This window comes from Convolutriloba macropyga, chromosome 1 (genome assembly GCF_964194025.1).
Source record: "Convolutriloba macropyga chromosome 1, txConMacr16.3, whole genome shotgun sequence".
Lineage (NCBI taxonomy): Eukaryota > Metazoa > Xenacoelomorpha > Acoela > Convolutidae > Convolutriloba > Convolutriloba macropyga.
Window position 1 is genome coordinate 73291039 of NC_134468.1, and position 16401 is coordinate 73307439.

At 34.9% G+C, this 16401-nt stretch overlaps 1 protein-coding gene across 1 annotated transcript; it reads left to right on the forward strand.

The window, feature by feature from the left end:
• Positions 1 to 282: 282 nt before the first annotated feature.
• LOC142342437 (aprataxin and PNK-like factor) lies at positions 283 to 15467 on the forward strand. The gene is made up of 3 exons (XM_075393762.1): positions 283 to 3157; positions 8934 to 9252; positions 15094 to 15467. Exons 1-3 carry the CDS (start codon positions 2140 to 2142, stop codon positions 15404 to 15406), a joined length of 1650 nt encoding a protein of 549 aa, XP_075249877.1. The 5' UTR covers positions 283 to 2139; the 3' UTR covers positions 15407 to 15467.
• The last annotated feature ends 934 nt before the right edge of the window (positions 15468 to 16401 follow it).

Sequence of the window (16401 nt, forward strand, 5' to 3'; positions counted from 1 at the left end):
ATACACTGATGCGGAACTTTGTAGTTTTACCTTTTGGTTCTCTGAGTAAGTTAAAACATCAATCTTAGAAGCTTTGAGACTTGCACCCAGAACTCGGGCTCAAGGGTCCTTGTGTCATGGCTCTCATGCCGCTAAGATTTATTTCCTAGCGTATTGTTTGCTGGAATTTAATAGATATGTTTTATTCGTTAATGGAGGTAGGGTTTGCTAGGAACAGGAACGGTGATTTCTAGGTATTGTTGATTTAGTTATGTGAGGTATGAAATATCTTTTTCAAGTTGAATATGAAAGTGCTCCTTGCTGACAGTTGTAGTAATGGCAACAATGCTGATAGCAATGCTCCAATTTTTGTGTCTGAGTGGATGCGTCAGAGAAATTTAGATGAACACAGCATTTGTTGTTTTCAACTGAAGCCACCACAGGTTCACGTGAAAAAAATAATGGCCACAAGAAAGACAATCTACGAATGCATCTCTATTCGTGAAACACGCGGTGATTGGTTCTCCTCGGTCAGTGGGCGGCTGGGTAACTGCACTTACACTGTAAACACCGTGCCAATGCTTGGTATTGATTTTCTCAGATTAGATATAGTACGGTCGTTCTGTCTAAATTTTATAAACATTTTTGCACCACATCTCATGACCAGGAGCCATGTTGACGACAGCGATCAACAAAAATTCATACGTGAAATCAATATCTTCATAGTAGCAAAGCAGGCGTCAAAAAATGTTCTTTCACAGCTTAAAAGATCCACTTCGCCGGAAAATCAGTTAATAATAACAGTTGCGCCCCCCATTTATACTGAAGCTGTTCAAGATAAGGAGAACTTACTATGTACTGTCAAGCAAGCTTTGGAAGAGTGCAAAAAAGAAGAGATGCCCGATAAGCAGTTGGAAAGCTTAACTGACGCCATCATAAAATTAGAATTGATCAGAACTTCATTAAACAAGCCCGTAAGCTTTCAATGGGTAGATTCATGCTCAAAATCAGAAGCTTGCTTCATAATGTATAATGCTAGTCGAATGAAATGCGTTCTTAACGAGTTTGAGAAAAAAATTAATGACGGAGTGTATGGCTCGCTTCCACCTCTAGACGAATTACATCTTGACCAAATGACATACGAACCTGAATGGATTGTTGTTAAATCACTATTAGAATTTCTACCTATTATAAACAGATTAGCAAATTTTTTAGCAATGAGTGATTCTGAAACTTTTTTCACCTTGCATTCACTCTACATATTTATCTCTAACCTCACGAGATGTTTCAGTTCGTATTACAATAAAAACAAAATACTGATGGATCCAAAAAATGAGACTGTATTGCAATATACGTATTTGCGTATTCATGTTACGAAAGCAGTATATAGCATAGTGTCTCTGTGTCTTCGCTTGATCGATTGCAAACCCTTGGATAGAATGTAATGCCTGCTGAACAATTTTTGTATAGTCAGTTTCTGGCGTTGCGGAAAGCAAAATATGCAAAGATTTGTGCGAAATGAATAAATGCAAGAGAAAAATCTTGATAAGCATCAAATGATCCCTGGAAAGTTGCGAGTTGTTTGTATAATTTTTATTGTAGCTGTTTTTGCAAACAGACTGCGAGAAGCGAGATAATTGCTTATCAATTACTGACCTCGTTTTTCCTATTGAAAGAGCTTGGGAGAAATTGTTCAACATGAAAGTTTGCAGCCATAGATCCCGATAAATTAGTACCCGGGTACTTTGAGCTTGAAAAATGTATAGTTCGAAAGAAGGGCGTGCATTCCTGTACAACCAAGAGTTTCACTGTGAAGTCGATTTTTTTCTTGTTCAACAAGCTAGCACATGGCGTGATTTCCGCTCGAAATAATCTGTTCCCTGTTCAATTTAAATGAAAACAATTTTTGTGTGTCTGTATAAATCATTTACATTCATTGTACATTTACATTTATTGTATATTATATTTATTGTACACTATAATATACAATAATATAGTGTTTCTCTCTCTCTCTAAAAAGTTTTTTACTGTTATGTAAAGTCAGCCCTTTTGTGCAATAATTGGTAGATTTGATTAAAACGCTCCCATTTGATCAGCCGTAAATTGAGTGCTGATAATAAAAATTAGACGTTACATAAACTTTGGTGTTATAGTAAATGAATGGAGTCAGTTGTGTTCCTGAATTTGACAAGTGGACAAAGCTATAAATTGGATGACTTGAAAAATGGAGACCTCACTTTGGGACGAGGTGCTCTGCTGGAAATAACTGACTCGAGAGTGTCACGGTCACATGGAGTCCTCAAGTTGAACGAAGGCAAGCTACAAATTAAACCAGTATCAAAGAATCCTCTCTTTTTCTACGAGAAAACCGACGAAAGTGGAGTCTACAAAAGAAGAGTTCTTCCGAAAGGCATCTTTTTAGACCTGCACAATGGGGATAGAGTTTCTTTTCTGCCTGATTCTTTAATTTTTGAAGTGTGCCTCCCTTCCGACAGTTCTGCTATTACCGAAACCTTAGATGCTCCGTTATCAGAACCCGAAGATAACGAGTCAGAAGCACTGAAACTGGACGAGATACAAATCATGGTTCCTGACAGTTTACAAAGTGAGAAGAACATCAGCAATGGATGCAGCTCTGAATTGAGTCCCGAGAAAGTTATCAACGCCTCTCCTGCAATTGATGACGAGTTAGCGAATAAAGAGAACAGTCTGAATTCTTCGACGAGTTCGCGTAAACGTGCCCTTCCGAACTGGATGACTTCGCAATCTGGAAGTCCAAAAACTCCAAACAGGTCAACAACTGATAAGAACAACGGTGCTAACGCCTCTTTTGCTCCACCGCCCTCAAGGCTGAGTGCTATATCAAACCACCCAAATAATGGGCGCATGTCAAATACTAATGTTGAATTTTCGCCAGATATTATGTCATCTACAAGGTTGTCGGAGGTTCACCCGAAGTCCGAAGACTCTTCTAAATCGGAAAGAAATTTAGCTACTCCTGACAGAACTAGTGCAATTAATTCTGAAGCTAATGGAACAGAAAATGACAGCATTGAGGATGCAGCTTCAGTTAATTTTGAACAATCAAAATCGGAAGTTGCAACTACATCGAAATTGGGGAGAAGCAAGTGTGTGTATGGGCACTCGTGTTATAGAAAAAATCCAGCCCATAAACGAGGTTGGTAGAATCAGTTTGTGTACTGGACTGCTTTGGCGCGAGTTATTTATTAATAGCCGCACAGCGATAGCTGGGGCTATTATTGGCCTTCTTTGGTTTTTTACAATTCAAAGAATTGTATTGGGGCGCTGTCTTTTTACGACTCGAAGAGGAGTATTGGAGAAGTCCTTTTTTTTAAATCAATTTTATTGGAGTGATTTTTGAAGCGGGTAATGAAACGCGTGAAAAAATTTGGAGTGATTTTGGCGCTGAACAAAAGTGAAGAGCGGAGCAAAAAGAGAGTGGTTTTTGTTCATACAGCTGTTTTTGAGAGAGCGAGAAATTGATGTGTGAAAAAATTTTCTCTAAGTGAGCGAAATTTTTTTTGTTCACGTGCGGCATTTTAAAGCAGTTTTTTTCATTTAATTTGGTTAAGAGGTTTGGTTATGATTTTGTTTCAATTTTAGGCTGGTTTCGGTAGTGCTTTGAAGGTTTTTGGAAATTCATGTGAATTTTATGATAATTCGGAGGTTTTTAATGTATTTTGCTGATTTTCGGGCTAATTTTGCGTTTTTTTGACCATTATTTTGTGCAACTGGCTCAAATGGGTATTGAAGAAACCCCTTCTACTTGAGCAAATTTGTGATAACATTTGGTTACAGTTTTGTGGGTAAGAATCATTTTTTTTTGAGAAATATGACAAAAAATGGCGAAAATTGGAACTATTTTTCTTAATTTTTTTTGCATTTTTTCGTTTTTCCTGTTTTTAGCTAAGTTTCTTAGCCTATTATGACTTGCCTATTGTTTTGCGAGCATCTGGATATCCTATTGGCTGATATGAATTTTTCTTTGGATTGATATGCTTTTGAAATTTTAAAAAATTTGATAACTTTTTCCAATTTTTCAGTGAAAATTGTTTTTAAGAGCTTTCTTTTCATAATTTAGCCTAAAGTATTTTTTCAAAATTCACATAAGTGGTTTTAGTAAGTATTTGTTGTTTTGATGAACTTATTTTGACAGAGATTTTCAGTATTTTTGAATTCATATTGGAGTGGTGATTTTGGTCACGCCGAAACAGGAAATGGAGCAAAAAAGCGATTGGTTTTGCAGTGTGAAATTTTTTTGCTCTAATTTTAAAGTAGAGTGAGGAAACTGTGTTTGAACAAAAATTAGCTTTCTCGCTAGTAGTTTTTTGTTAACATGCGGCAATTTCATTTGATTTTTACTATTTCTCCAATTTTTTGGAGCGGATTTTTAAATGGTTTTTCCAATTCTTTCATCGTTCATTCTAGACCTATTTTTTGTTAAAAAATTTCATTTTATCGCTATTGGTTTTTTGTTCACATGCGGCTTTCTGACGTTTCTAATCTTCTATAAGTTTTGTATGGCATTTGCGGAGGCTCAGGGTTCACAATAGTTGTTCTAGTTGTTTAGTCATAAGTATGTGCAATTTTTCTTCGAGTCGTTTCCGGAATTCTTCCGGCTATGTTTTTTTAAAGATCTGTTCACACATTTTCATGATTTTTGAAGTCAAATTGGAGTAGTGATTTTGGTCACGCCGAAACAGGAAGTGGGGCAAAAAAGCGATTGGTTTTGCGGTGTGAAATTTTGTTGCTCTAATTTTAAAGTAGAGTGAGAAAACGGTGTTTGAACAAAAATTCGTTTTCTCGGTAGTGGTTTTTTGTTCACATGCGGCAATTTCACTCTGATTTTTACTGTTTTTTTTCGGTTTTTTGGACCGGATTTCTTTCTAAATAGTTTTTCCATTCCATTCACAGATCATTCTGGACCTAGTTTTTTGTTAGAATCAAAATTACGTATCTCACTAGTGGTTTTTTGTTCTCCCTAGCAGCATTTTGACATTGATTTTCTGTTTTATTTTTTTTCATCTGATTTTTTTAGAAATGGTTTTCCCAATTCACTCATTGTCCGTTCTAGTTCTAGTTGTTTGTTAAGTCAATGAAAATTCTTTGAATTGTACGTCAGGACATGTCCTGCTATGTTTTTTTTTATTTCGTCGTCATGATTTTTGTTACGACCATATGACGTCACAGCCACTTTTTGTTCATTCGTTCATGCAATTTCAACTGAATTGCATGTGTGACGTCATTTTTCGCTCTTAGTGGAGCAAGTTTTTTTGTTCATGCGCGTGATTAAATTTTGGTTACACTTGACTTACCTCACTCTCAAAAATGACTTCCTCAATTTGAAATTGACTTTCATTTACTTTAATTCAAAGAGATGCGGTCCAAATGGGTGTGTGTCACTCTAAATGAAGGTTATTTGAGATCAGCTGATAGAGGCAGCAATAACTTATACAGATTTTTAATCAAAATATAACAGATCAGCCTTCAATGAAAAGACGAATTTTTTTGGTCTGTCTTTTTTACTGTTTTTTTAAACTGCCGATCTACGAATCTATTGCGGCTATTTTCTGGCAATATGCCAGCTATGTTTTAACAAAATTTGTTTCTCACTATTATTGTTCCGGCCTCATGCAACGAAGGAGGAAGCTCTATGCTAACTTGGTCTTTTTTCTTTATTCTTTTGAATAAAGACACGAGTGGCGTCTTTTAAAAACCTTTGCTGAGTATAAATTTTATGCAAGGGATTGTTTTTAGATTTCGCTTTTGCTAGTAAAGATGACATTGAAGAGAAGGTGTTATCAGCTAGGAAAATAGAAAACTGCGATTAATCATAATTTCGATTTTATAAACGCAATTTGATAAAATTGTGCAGTCTTGAAATGTAGTGAAAAGAAGGAGGCTCGTTAATGTGCGTTCGCACATGATGTTCCGACCTGAGCTCATCTACATTTTTTACTTAATTTTCAACCAAGTGAAGAGATAACAAAAATAGATGTTTGAGTTTAAAAAACTCGTTAAAAACCTAACTACTAATTGAATTACATAATGCCATTCCTCATTACAACACTCAATAGATCTGCCATTAAAAAGACTAACACAAACTTACTTTTTCCTAACTATACAGCAGGTGGAAATTACTTTTTCCTAACTATACAGCAGGTGGAAATTGCTACCTAGCCTTAATGAGGCTAGGTAGCAAGTCGACGAAGAGAAGAAATGAGGCAAAATTCAAAAATCAACATTTTTTAAACCAAATAATTTCAAAACTCTCAAAAATCATTAGCTTACAACAAAATAATTCTCGATAAATTTAGGAAAAAGTCATTATTAAACCAATGGGACCTGTCTTTGGTTAGACTAAGCCATGGAAACGGACTAAAGATACAGAAAAACTCAAAAATTTGCAATTTGCGAAAACGAAAATTATTGAAGCCATTAAAATCATTAATTAATATCTGAATGAGATTTATTTATATTTCAGTATTTATTTATACTAATTCAGCCAAATTTTTACTAAAAAAATAAATAAATTCATTTGAGAAACATTTGAAAATCACTGGGATCTGTTATTACCCGAATGTGCTAAAAGAAGAGAAAGAAACACAAATTTACCACTCACAAAACTTTTATGAAAAAACATTGTCCAACAAACAAAACATCAGTCACGACATTATATCAGTAGACAAGTTAATTTTTGAAATACAAAGAATTGGATGGGCCCTCTCAATGATGAGAAGTTACAATTGACGAAAAAAACAACAAAATTAAAAAAGTTGAAAAGTCATTAAAAAATGTTTAATATGATAAACTTAATGAGTTTTCGCTCTAATCTGACTGCTTCGGGTAACATCATTCATTAGATACCTAATTACAAGCTTATGAGACCGGTCAGCATTTTACGGCTACATAAAGATTAAAAAACGCGCGAAACAATAATTTCAAAAAAATTTTGCGATAAAAGCCATTAATATGAAACTTTCAGTAAAAACTTTTTTCAAATAATTTTTTAAAAGCAATGGAATTCTTCTTTTAGAACAATATGACTTCAAAAATCTTCAAATATAAACAAACTAAAGCCACAAGTTTTGAGAAAACACGTAGTATCAACGCCATTAAATAGGAAGCCAATAAGTACGCTAAATTTTGCATCGATAGGACGACAAGGATGTTTATCATACATAAGTCATCAATAAGACATTACAACAAGGCACTGGCTATGAAAACAACAAATACTGGAAAAATCAGTAGAAAAGTGCGAGAAGAAACGGTCCGGGCTATTTAAACCATAAGCTTTTCTCTGAAAACTTTATATATGATCCATTGAACCTCCTCTGCATGCCAATGGGAACTATCAATATTATGTTAATGTGATAAAATTTCAAAGACACTAAATTACAAAAAAAGATATCCAAAAAATTGAAAAAAAATTATGAAAACTCCTGCAACGAAGTCATTAGACCAGTAGTTAGAACATAAAACCGCAAACTAGAAAAATTTTGGTTGAAGTAAAAAGCAAACTGATCCTGTCATTACTGAGACTGAACTACAGTTCACGAAGATAAGTTTACGATTGGTTAATGTTCAAGAAAAAATTTCGAAAAAAGCTTTTAAATCAATAGCTTTCAACTAATGTCAATAAATAAGCTCAGTTATGCCTAAATGGGAGAAAAGGATGTTTCTCTAGCATAGGTAATCAATAAAATATCACAATAAGTCTGATGACTATGAAAACAACAATAAATATTGGCAAAAAACCAAAAATTCAGTAGAAAAGTGCGAGAAGAAAGTGTACAAGCCATTTAAACCGTACGTTTTTCTCTGAAAACTTTGTATAATATCCATTGAACGTCCTCTTCAAGCCAATGGGAGCTATCAATATTAAGATAAAGTAATATTTTAAAAGGAACCAATAATAGGAAAATATCCAAAAATTTTGAAAAAATTTTTGGCATTGAAGTCAGATGACCAATTGTTGGAAGATAAAACTTCTAACCAGATTAATTTTGGTTGCAGTAGGAGGGAAAAGAGTCCTGTAATTACCGAGACTGACTTACAAATCACGAAAATAAGTTTATGATTGGTTACTGATAAAAAATTCCGAAAATTTACAAAGTCTTAACAGCCGTTAGCTGTCCATTTAAAGCACTAGATAGGTTCACTTAATGCTGATTACGAAACATATTGCAATTTAGTCAACGAGTCAACGAAAGCAATAGGACTCCAAAAATTAAGTAATAAAAAAAGAAAATCAATATTTCACTTTAAATTACGAAAAACTGAAAGTCGAACTCAAAAAAAGCATGAGCGATTCCTTGGAAACATATTTTTTGTTCATTGAGCTTCACTTGACTGTAAATGAGGTTTGCCACTAACGGAATCTCGACATGAAAAGTGAATAGTCTCTAGGTGACCTAAAAAACAAAAAAATATGAAACGTTTTCTAAATAAGAAAAGAGACCTCTCGATTAGAATTCAATTTTTTTTGATAATAACCTTCCCTATGAGACAAGAACTAGTCTTTTTTATCGCCTTTCGTATTATAGGAACACAAAATTAATACATTTTGTGGCGTGAAATGTAATTTTGAACTACTATTTTTGTAGAAAATTCTTAATTTGTACGAAAAGTCCTCTAAAAGTGAACAAAATCATGCCAAATATCGTGTTCACACAAAACTTTAAACCTCGATAACTCCTCGAAAAAAAAACGAAATTCAAAAAAATCTGAATTTCTAATTCTACGCTGGACGAGCTTTTTAATGATACCAAAATTATTTCTCTACAATGAATATATCGATCGGCAAAAATTGTCTGAACAAAAAAGAACCCATTTGAGTATATATTTCCTCCCCCCACAATTTGGGCGGAACAATAAATGCTTTGAAACATAGATCCGGAGTGTAATGAAAGAACTGATGCATTTCGTTTAAGAATATACGCATCCTGGTGACTCAGACTTCAGTGCAGAAGAACAGGAACAAGAAGAGTCACGAGCCAGTACCAGCGCATCTGCCAATACATTGGACATCTCAAAGCCACGCTGTCCATACGGAACTAAGTGCTACAGGAGAAATGCAGCTCACAGGGCTAATTACCGACACGACGCAGATGAGGATAGTGATAGTGGGGGCTCTGAGAAGAAGGGGAGAAATGGTAACCGAAGAGAGCGGAAGATAAGGAGCGAGCAGGAGATTGATGACTTAGTTGACCAGACCTATGATTATGGTGACAGCTTTATAAATGATGGAAGGTGAGACCCCCAAGTCCGCTCCTTCGCGAATCACGACAGCCCAAAGTTTTTTGAAGCTTAACATGACAATTGAGGGAAAATAAATCACATCATCTTTACAACATTTGGAGGAAATCGAATCATAATAGCGTGGCAGTGCCATTAGAGGAATTCGGATAATTCTCTTTCAGTCAAACTTTAATTTTAGGCATGATGTTATTGCCAGTCATTAATTGCTCTCAAACGAAGTTTGTGGCAATTATATTAGTCCTGTCGGTCTTTTTTATGCGATTTTTTGCTTGACCGATTTTTCGTCGGACGCTTTTGACTTTTCGTCCTCAAAAGCGGGATAAACAGGTAGCGCCCAGCGGGCATTAAGTGCTCTTAGAGCTTTTCAGCTCTGTTTCAGCTCAAAGTGTTTTGGAGACTTATACTTATGGTGTGAAGGGCGGTTCTTAGAGGTTGAAGACACCCTCACTGTTGACCCCCCCCCCATATTGCACCCCACCGCGCTGTTGCCCCCCCCCACATCAGTGTTGCCCCCCCCCCCCCAATCAGCCCCCCTCCCGTGGCTATTTACCGACAAACAACTTTTGCTAAAAACGCAAATTTATACTTTTTTGCAATTTTTTTCAAGCTTTTTGAAAATTTTTGGTCATTTGATTTCTATCAGCCCTAGGTGTCAAAGAACGTCCTCTAGGGTTTGATAATAGGTTATTGCATTGTTTCTAGTGGTAATGGAATGGTTTCAACATTTTAACATCACGAGTTTTAGCAATTTCTTGACAAAACGTGCAATTTCAATTTTTTTGGCATTTTTTCCTTATTCAGGTCTTTCCAGAACCAGGAGCCAGAAAACATCCAAAGAGTTTTGATAATAATTTGCTGACAAATTTTTAATGGCCATGGAATTGTTTTTCAACTTTTTAATGTCACAAATATTAGCAATTTTTTGATAAAACTTTTTTTAGATTAGTTTTTTAAATTTTTTCAGCCTCAAGAGCAAAGGAACCTCCTCTAGGGATTGAAAATAGGTTACTGAATAATTTCTAGATTAAATGGGTTTTGACATCACGAGTTTTAGCATTTTTTTGACAATTTTTGCCATTCTTTTTCATTTGACATTTTTTGTCATCATTCAGGTTTTTTGAGCCTCAAGGGTCAGAAAACATGCGTTAGGGTTTGATAATAAGTTACTGGAAAGTTTTTGTTGTTTATGGGTTACTTTTCAACTTTTTATTATCACAAGTTTTAGCAATTTTTTTCATAAAATTTTTACTGTTTTTAAATTTTTTGAAATTTTCTTGTCACTTTTTGAGTTTCTCTAGCTTGAAGAGCCACGGAAATTCCTCTGGGGTTTGATAATATGTTACTGCATAGTTTATATATGTAATGGAATGTTCTTCAAGATTTAAATATCACGAATTGAAGCGACTTTTTAAAATGTTTGCAATTTTTTCATGTTTTTGAATTATTTCCGGCACCAGGGGCTCTGGGACCTCCTCCAAGGTTTGATTATAAGCTGTTGCATAGTTTCTAGAGCTATTGGGATCGTGATCAATTTTTTAACTCCAGTTTTAGTAATTTTTGGATAAAATTTAAGGTTGATATCTTGAATTTTTGCAAGATTTTGTTAAATTTTGCAGTTTTTTTCCAAAATTTTTCAATATTTCTGTCCTTTTCTGAGTTTAACGACCATTACTGCCAACGAAACTTTTTAGGTCTCGGAGATGGGTTACTTGACGGAACTTTTGTGACCAAAAAGGTTTTGATTTTTTTTCTAGAATTCTAGACGTCGCAGAGTCGAATCCCATCATGGAAAATTTTCCTATCTCTCTCGCTGTCGGTTAGGGTTTCTTTCCTTCTGTTTCTCGTTCACGTTTTATTTTTCTCTTTCACTCTATCTCATCTCTCTCTCTCTCTCTTTCTCTTTGTTGATGCCGGACTTCAGCTGCTGTTATGTGGCGTAATGTCATCATCTCTGATCCTCATTATCATTGAGTTGTAGTTGAAATGTCTTTATCATAAATGATCTAACAGGCACTTTTTAGGAAACCATTGTTAATTGCTCTCAAAACCAATTTGTAGCAAATATATTAATCCTGTTTGTCTTTTATGCAATTTTTCGCTTGGCTGATTTTTCGTCTGACCCATTTGACTTTCGTCTTCAGAAACGAGATAAAGAGGAATTTTTTGAGGTCACTAAACCGTGGCTAGCTATTGACGAAGCCAACTGCTCGACGTTTGTTTGAGACCAATTTGCCCGACGTTAGTCGGTTATGTTTGCCTGTTAAGTTTTTAAGAGTCTATGATGATTCAGCTGTTATTTAAACTTTTAAAGGCCCTCGAAAGAAGTTTGAAGCAATCATTATTAACGTGTTGCGTTCTTTCTACGATTCGAAGATGAGTATCGGTTTTCTTGAGGTTTTTTCGCTGAAAGTACTATTTGTTCAAACGGTGTTTTGACCTAAAAGCAAAGGTGAATAAAATTGTGTGATCTATTTTTTGAGCCAGAGAAGTGCGTTGATCAGTCAATGACTTTCAAAAGTGTTTGTGAAAATGATGCATATAGATAACTGTTTTTAGCCATTTTTTGAAGTTATTAAATCCATTTGGCTCCATTTTTTTCGTTGTGGCCCGTTTTTTTTTTGTCGGAATAGTTTTTGATCGATGCTGCATTGTTGTAATTTTCTGAAATTGATATAACCAAGTGTTCGAGAGACTAACAATGTGTTTGAGAGCCTAAAAAGTGCAAAATGGGCCTATTATTTTCAGTTTTTAATTAATTTTTGGCTTTTTTTCATTGTCTTTCGTAATCTTTGAGGAAACTTTCTAAAAAATCATTTGTGTGTGTGTGGCAATGTTCCTTTGACAATTTAATTTTTGGATGCCATTCTAACCTGAGGGACTTTTGTTTTTAATAGCCGTACGCAATATCTGGGGCTATTATTGGCTTTCTGTTGGTTTTTACAATTCAACGAATTTGAAGTTGTATTGGGGTGCTGTCTTTTTTTAGGATCTGTTCACACATTTTCATGATTTTTGGAGTAAAATTGGAGTTGTCATTTTGGTCACGCCGAAAGAGGAAGTGAAGCGAAAAAGCGAGTGATTTTGCGTCTTGAATTTTAACTCAGATTTTAAAGCAGAGCTAGAAAATGGTGTTTGAACAACAATTCGCTTTCTCGATTGTGATTTTTTGTTCACGTGCCGCAATTTCACTTTGAATATTACCGTTTTTTCAATTTTTTTTGCATAGGATTTTCTAAATCCTGTTCCCAATCCAATTACGGTCGAATCAAGGTCTAGTTTTTTTTTCAATAAAATTTCTTTGAATTGTTTCAGGACCTGTCCTGCTATGTTTTTTATTTCGGCAAGATTATGTTTACAAGCATGTGACGTCACAACCACTCCAAATCTGCTTTTTGTTTATTCTTTCCTGCAATTTCAACTGAAATGCGCGCGTGACATCATTTATCACTCTTAGTGGAGCGAGTGTTTTGTTCATTCGCGTGTTTAAGATTTTGGTCACACGTGGCTTTACCTCAGTCTCAAAAATAGTTTTCTCACTCTGATACTAACTTTAATCCAAAGAGATCAGGTCAAGTGAAGAGTGTAACTATAATTGACGGTTATGAGGGAGCAGCTAATAGATGTAGCAATAAAGATTCTTATTTAAAACCTGACATCTCAGCATTTAATGAAAAGAGGTTTCTTTTTGTCTGTTTCCTACTATCTTTTTGAGACTGCAGATCTACAATGCTATTGCGGCTTATTTAAGAAAATTGTACACGGACAAATCCCATTTTGGTGGTTTTGTCCAATTAAGTTTTTTTTTGTTTTTTATTAGCCGCGAAGTGATAGCGGCTAATATTGGGGACATCGTGGTTTTTTCTTAATTCGTCTGAATCGATGATTCTTACGACCTGACTTCTTGGAATTGACTTTATCGATGACTTCAGTGATTTCTACTGCTTTGTAGTTAAGTGTATATGACGTCATTTCTTTTTTTTTTAGGTCAGCTGCGTGAATTACCTCACTCAAATAAGTGACTTCTGAACTCACTCATGGAACTTTAAGTTTTATGAACATTTACTAGTTAGAGATCGATAGTGTGCATCTAAGTAGTGCCAAAATTATATGCCCTAATTCTTGAGTATTACTGTGGAAATTTTATTTTTGAATTTCAATTTTGAAAGAGCTCTTTTAGTGCTATTTCCTTCTAGACCCTATGTGTCATAAATTTGACAGCCGGATTCTAACCCAAAAAGTCCAGAGGTCTATTAAAGACTGGTGTTTGTTCTGTCTATCTTATTTTTTTAGTTGTTTCAATTCATGGAAGGCCACAAGCGTCTATCGCGGCTATTTTCGGGCAATTTGCCGGCTATGTTTGTTTCAATAGCTAGAAAGTCTTGGGTGCATTGTAAGGGACTTTAAATTAGTGTTTTTAATAATTGAATTTATAGTGTTTATAAGTATTGCTATTTTGACATTTTTTGGAAAACCTGTTTTGACTTTTTTATCCAGACAGGATAAAAAACTCAAACATCAAATGTCCTTGTTTTTCTGTTTCATTTTTTTTCAACTTGATTTTTAGTTTTCAAAAATTACGAACCAGTCGTTTTGTTTCTGTTTTTTGCTATGTGTCCGTATATTACGTACTCTAGCGATGTATCTTTCTAGCTTTCTGGGAAAAGCGTTAATTTTCTCTGCTCTGCTTTTTGAAAAAGTTGTTGCAAAATTTTTTAGATATCTGCTTTTTTCTTAAAATACTTTTTCTAAAGGTTTCATTTATTTTAATGCTGCACGGTGAATTTGTTAGAATTACTTTTCAAAATCCTGATTGATATATTTCTGCGAATTTGTTGGCGCTAGTTTTGGGTAATAAACTATTTTTTGTCTTTGAGTATTATTCTGCTTCCTTTGTCTCTCATGATAATTTAAGTTCTGCAATTGGTTGAATTCATTTTTTCTTATCTCAAAGACTTTTCTTTTTGTCTTAATTGCTGTGTGGCTAGAAGAAAAATTATTGTTTTCTTAAGTCTATATCTGCCTAATGCTTTCCCAATGTGTCTTCTGTCTCGCAGAAGTTACTGCACAGTTCTAAGTTTTTGAGACCATTACCATGAGTTATTTTATAACAATTTTCAGCCGGGTCTGTTTTTTTAAATTTTTAAAAATTATCTTCAGGGTTTTGGCTTTTTCATCGTTAGGAGATATTCCTAAAAAAATTTTGAGGTTTCAGTGAGTTATGTTTCAAAATTTGTTTGCAAAATTTAAATCTCTGACAATTGTTTTGTATGGTTTCTTTATGACGATAAAACTGTTTTTATTTTTGTTTGCTTCGATGTCAATGCTCAATGAAGTTTTTCTCGTTGACACTGGTTCAAAATTTTTTTTACCGAACTGTTAGTTAACTCTTGAGGTAAAGAATAATTTTTTTCGAATAAAAGATAGTTGTTTTGGCTTCAATTACGGTTTTTGTGGAGGCTTCGAGTCGCTTCTGGAATTCTCCGGCTATGTTTTTTTTCACTACAAGAAAATTCGACAAATTTCACAACGAGAAAATTGCGCCGACAATTTTTGTAGTGGTAATAGTGGTATATATTAACCTCTAATGACGCCATTTGAGGCCCCCTTAGTGAATTTAATTTCTCCGCCAAACCCCACCCCGGAATGAAGCGCAAGCTGCAATATATTCGAGTTCGCAATATGTTTGATGAGTGCATCAATGTGGTCTGAGAAGTAAAGATTAATTCCCGATACACAGGTTTCTATTGCAGAAGGGTCAACAAAGATAATTATAATTGAAGTTGATCTTTAACAATTGTGCTAAGATCAATTATTATTGCTTGATTATTTTAGTGATTTAGAAGAAGAGTGGTCGAGTGATGATGAAGATATTCTATCCGATCCCTCAGATCTCTACTCTGAGGAAAGCGAAGACAACGACCAACCTTCATCGTCATCAAGGCGCTCGAGAGGTCGGAAGGCAAAGACGAAACAAAAGGCGAAGAACGCTAAAAAGAATGGGAATGGCCGAAGACGTGCAATGATTGACAGCAGCGACAATGAAGACAGTCAGGAAGACTTGAACTTATTGATAAGAGAATCCAGGGATATAATCAATAATGATAAAATGCTAAGGCCTGTTAAAGCCAAATTTCTCTCTAGATAGTGGTGTACAAAAAGTATTTTGATTATTCAACTCAATTAATTTGAAATTTATTTGAACCGTTTTTGAAGCCAGATAACGAACCAAGGAATTGATTTATTTTTAATTTTGAAATGTCGTAATTGTTGCTCTCGAGTAAATTTTGGCAACTTGTCATTGCGAGTGATGCACTAATTATCTGTTTTGCGAATTATGTTTTCCAACTTGCACTTTTGTACCCTTTTGAAATGATTTAATTTTAGTCTAGATTAGGTCTATCAACTTGGAACCAACAAATTAAGAGTAATGTTAAATTCATCAAAAGGCACGTCTTGTTAGAGATGTTTTTTGTTGATCGATACGTACAGTTATGTAGGGCAGGAGCAACTATTCTGCGCTGAAAAGGAACCTTACCTAGATGTTTTTTAGTTGGCCGCAATTTTTGCTAAGATTAAAAATTTCAGTCTTAAAATGATATTGGATTTTGTTCAAGCCGTTCTGCCCTATTTCCTTTCTCGTTTTACAGCTGTTAGCTGAGCGTACCTATATTGCCGTGTTCGTGATTTTCACGAACCAAGGTGGATTTATGAACGGAAGGTCAAGCAAGAAGCAGGATATAAAAGTCAATGCCGCACGTGACAAGTGTTTGGGCCAATCTCTTGAACTGAAGCCAAAAAGAAGTGAGCGGGTGGGAGAGAAAAAATGTGTTTGATGCATTAATTTCAGGGAGTGTGAAAAAATTTTATTGCATAGTTTGTTCTGATGTTAAGACTTAGTACTTCTTCGTACTGTTCACAGGATGTCGTTGTTCCGTTTTGCAGAAATTCTATTTGAGTGTTTGAGGCAATTGCCTCCAGTCAGGTCTGATGTTAAGACTTAGTACTCTTCTTCGTACTGTTCACAGGATGTTGTTCCGTTTTGCAGAAATTCTATTTGAGTGTTTGAGGCAATTGCCTACAGTCAGGTCTGATGTTTAGACTTAGTACTCTTCTTCGTACTGTTCACAGGATGTCGTTGTT

What these genes read in the sequence shown, in the direction of transcription:
- LOC142342437 (XM_075393762.1), top strand. Translation starts at nt 2,140, where the DNA reads ATGGAGTCAGTTGTGTTCCTGAATTTGACAAGTGGACAAAGCTATAAA. An exon ending in AAATCCAGCCCATAAACGAG is followed by an intron (nt 3,158 to 8,933) that starts GTTGGTAGAATC and finishes ATTTCGTTTAAG; the next exon opens with AATATACGCATCCTGGTGAC. An exon ending in AGCTTTATAAATGATGGAAG is followed by an intron (nt 9,253 to 15,093) that starts GTGAGACCCCCA and finishes TGATTATTTTAG; the next exon opens with TGATTTAGAAGAAGAGTGGT.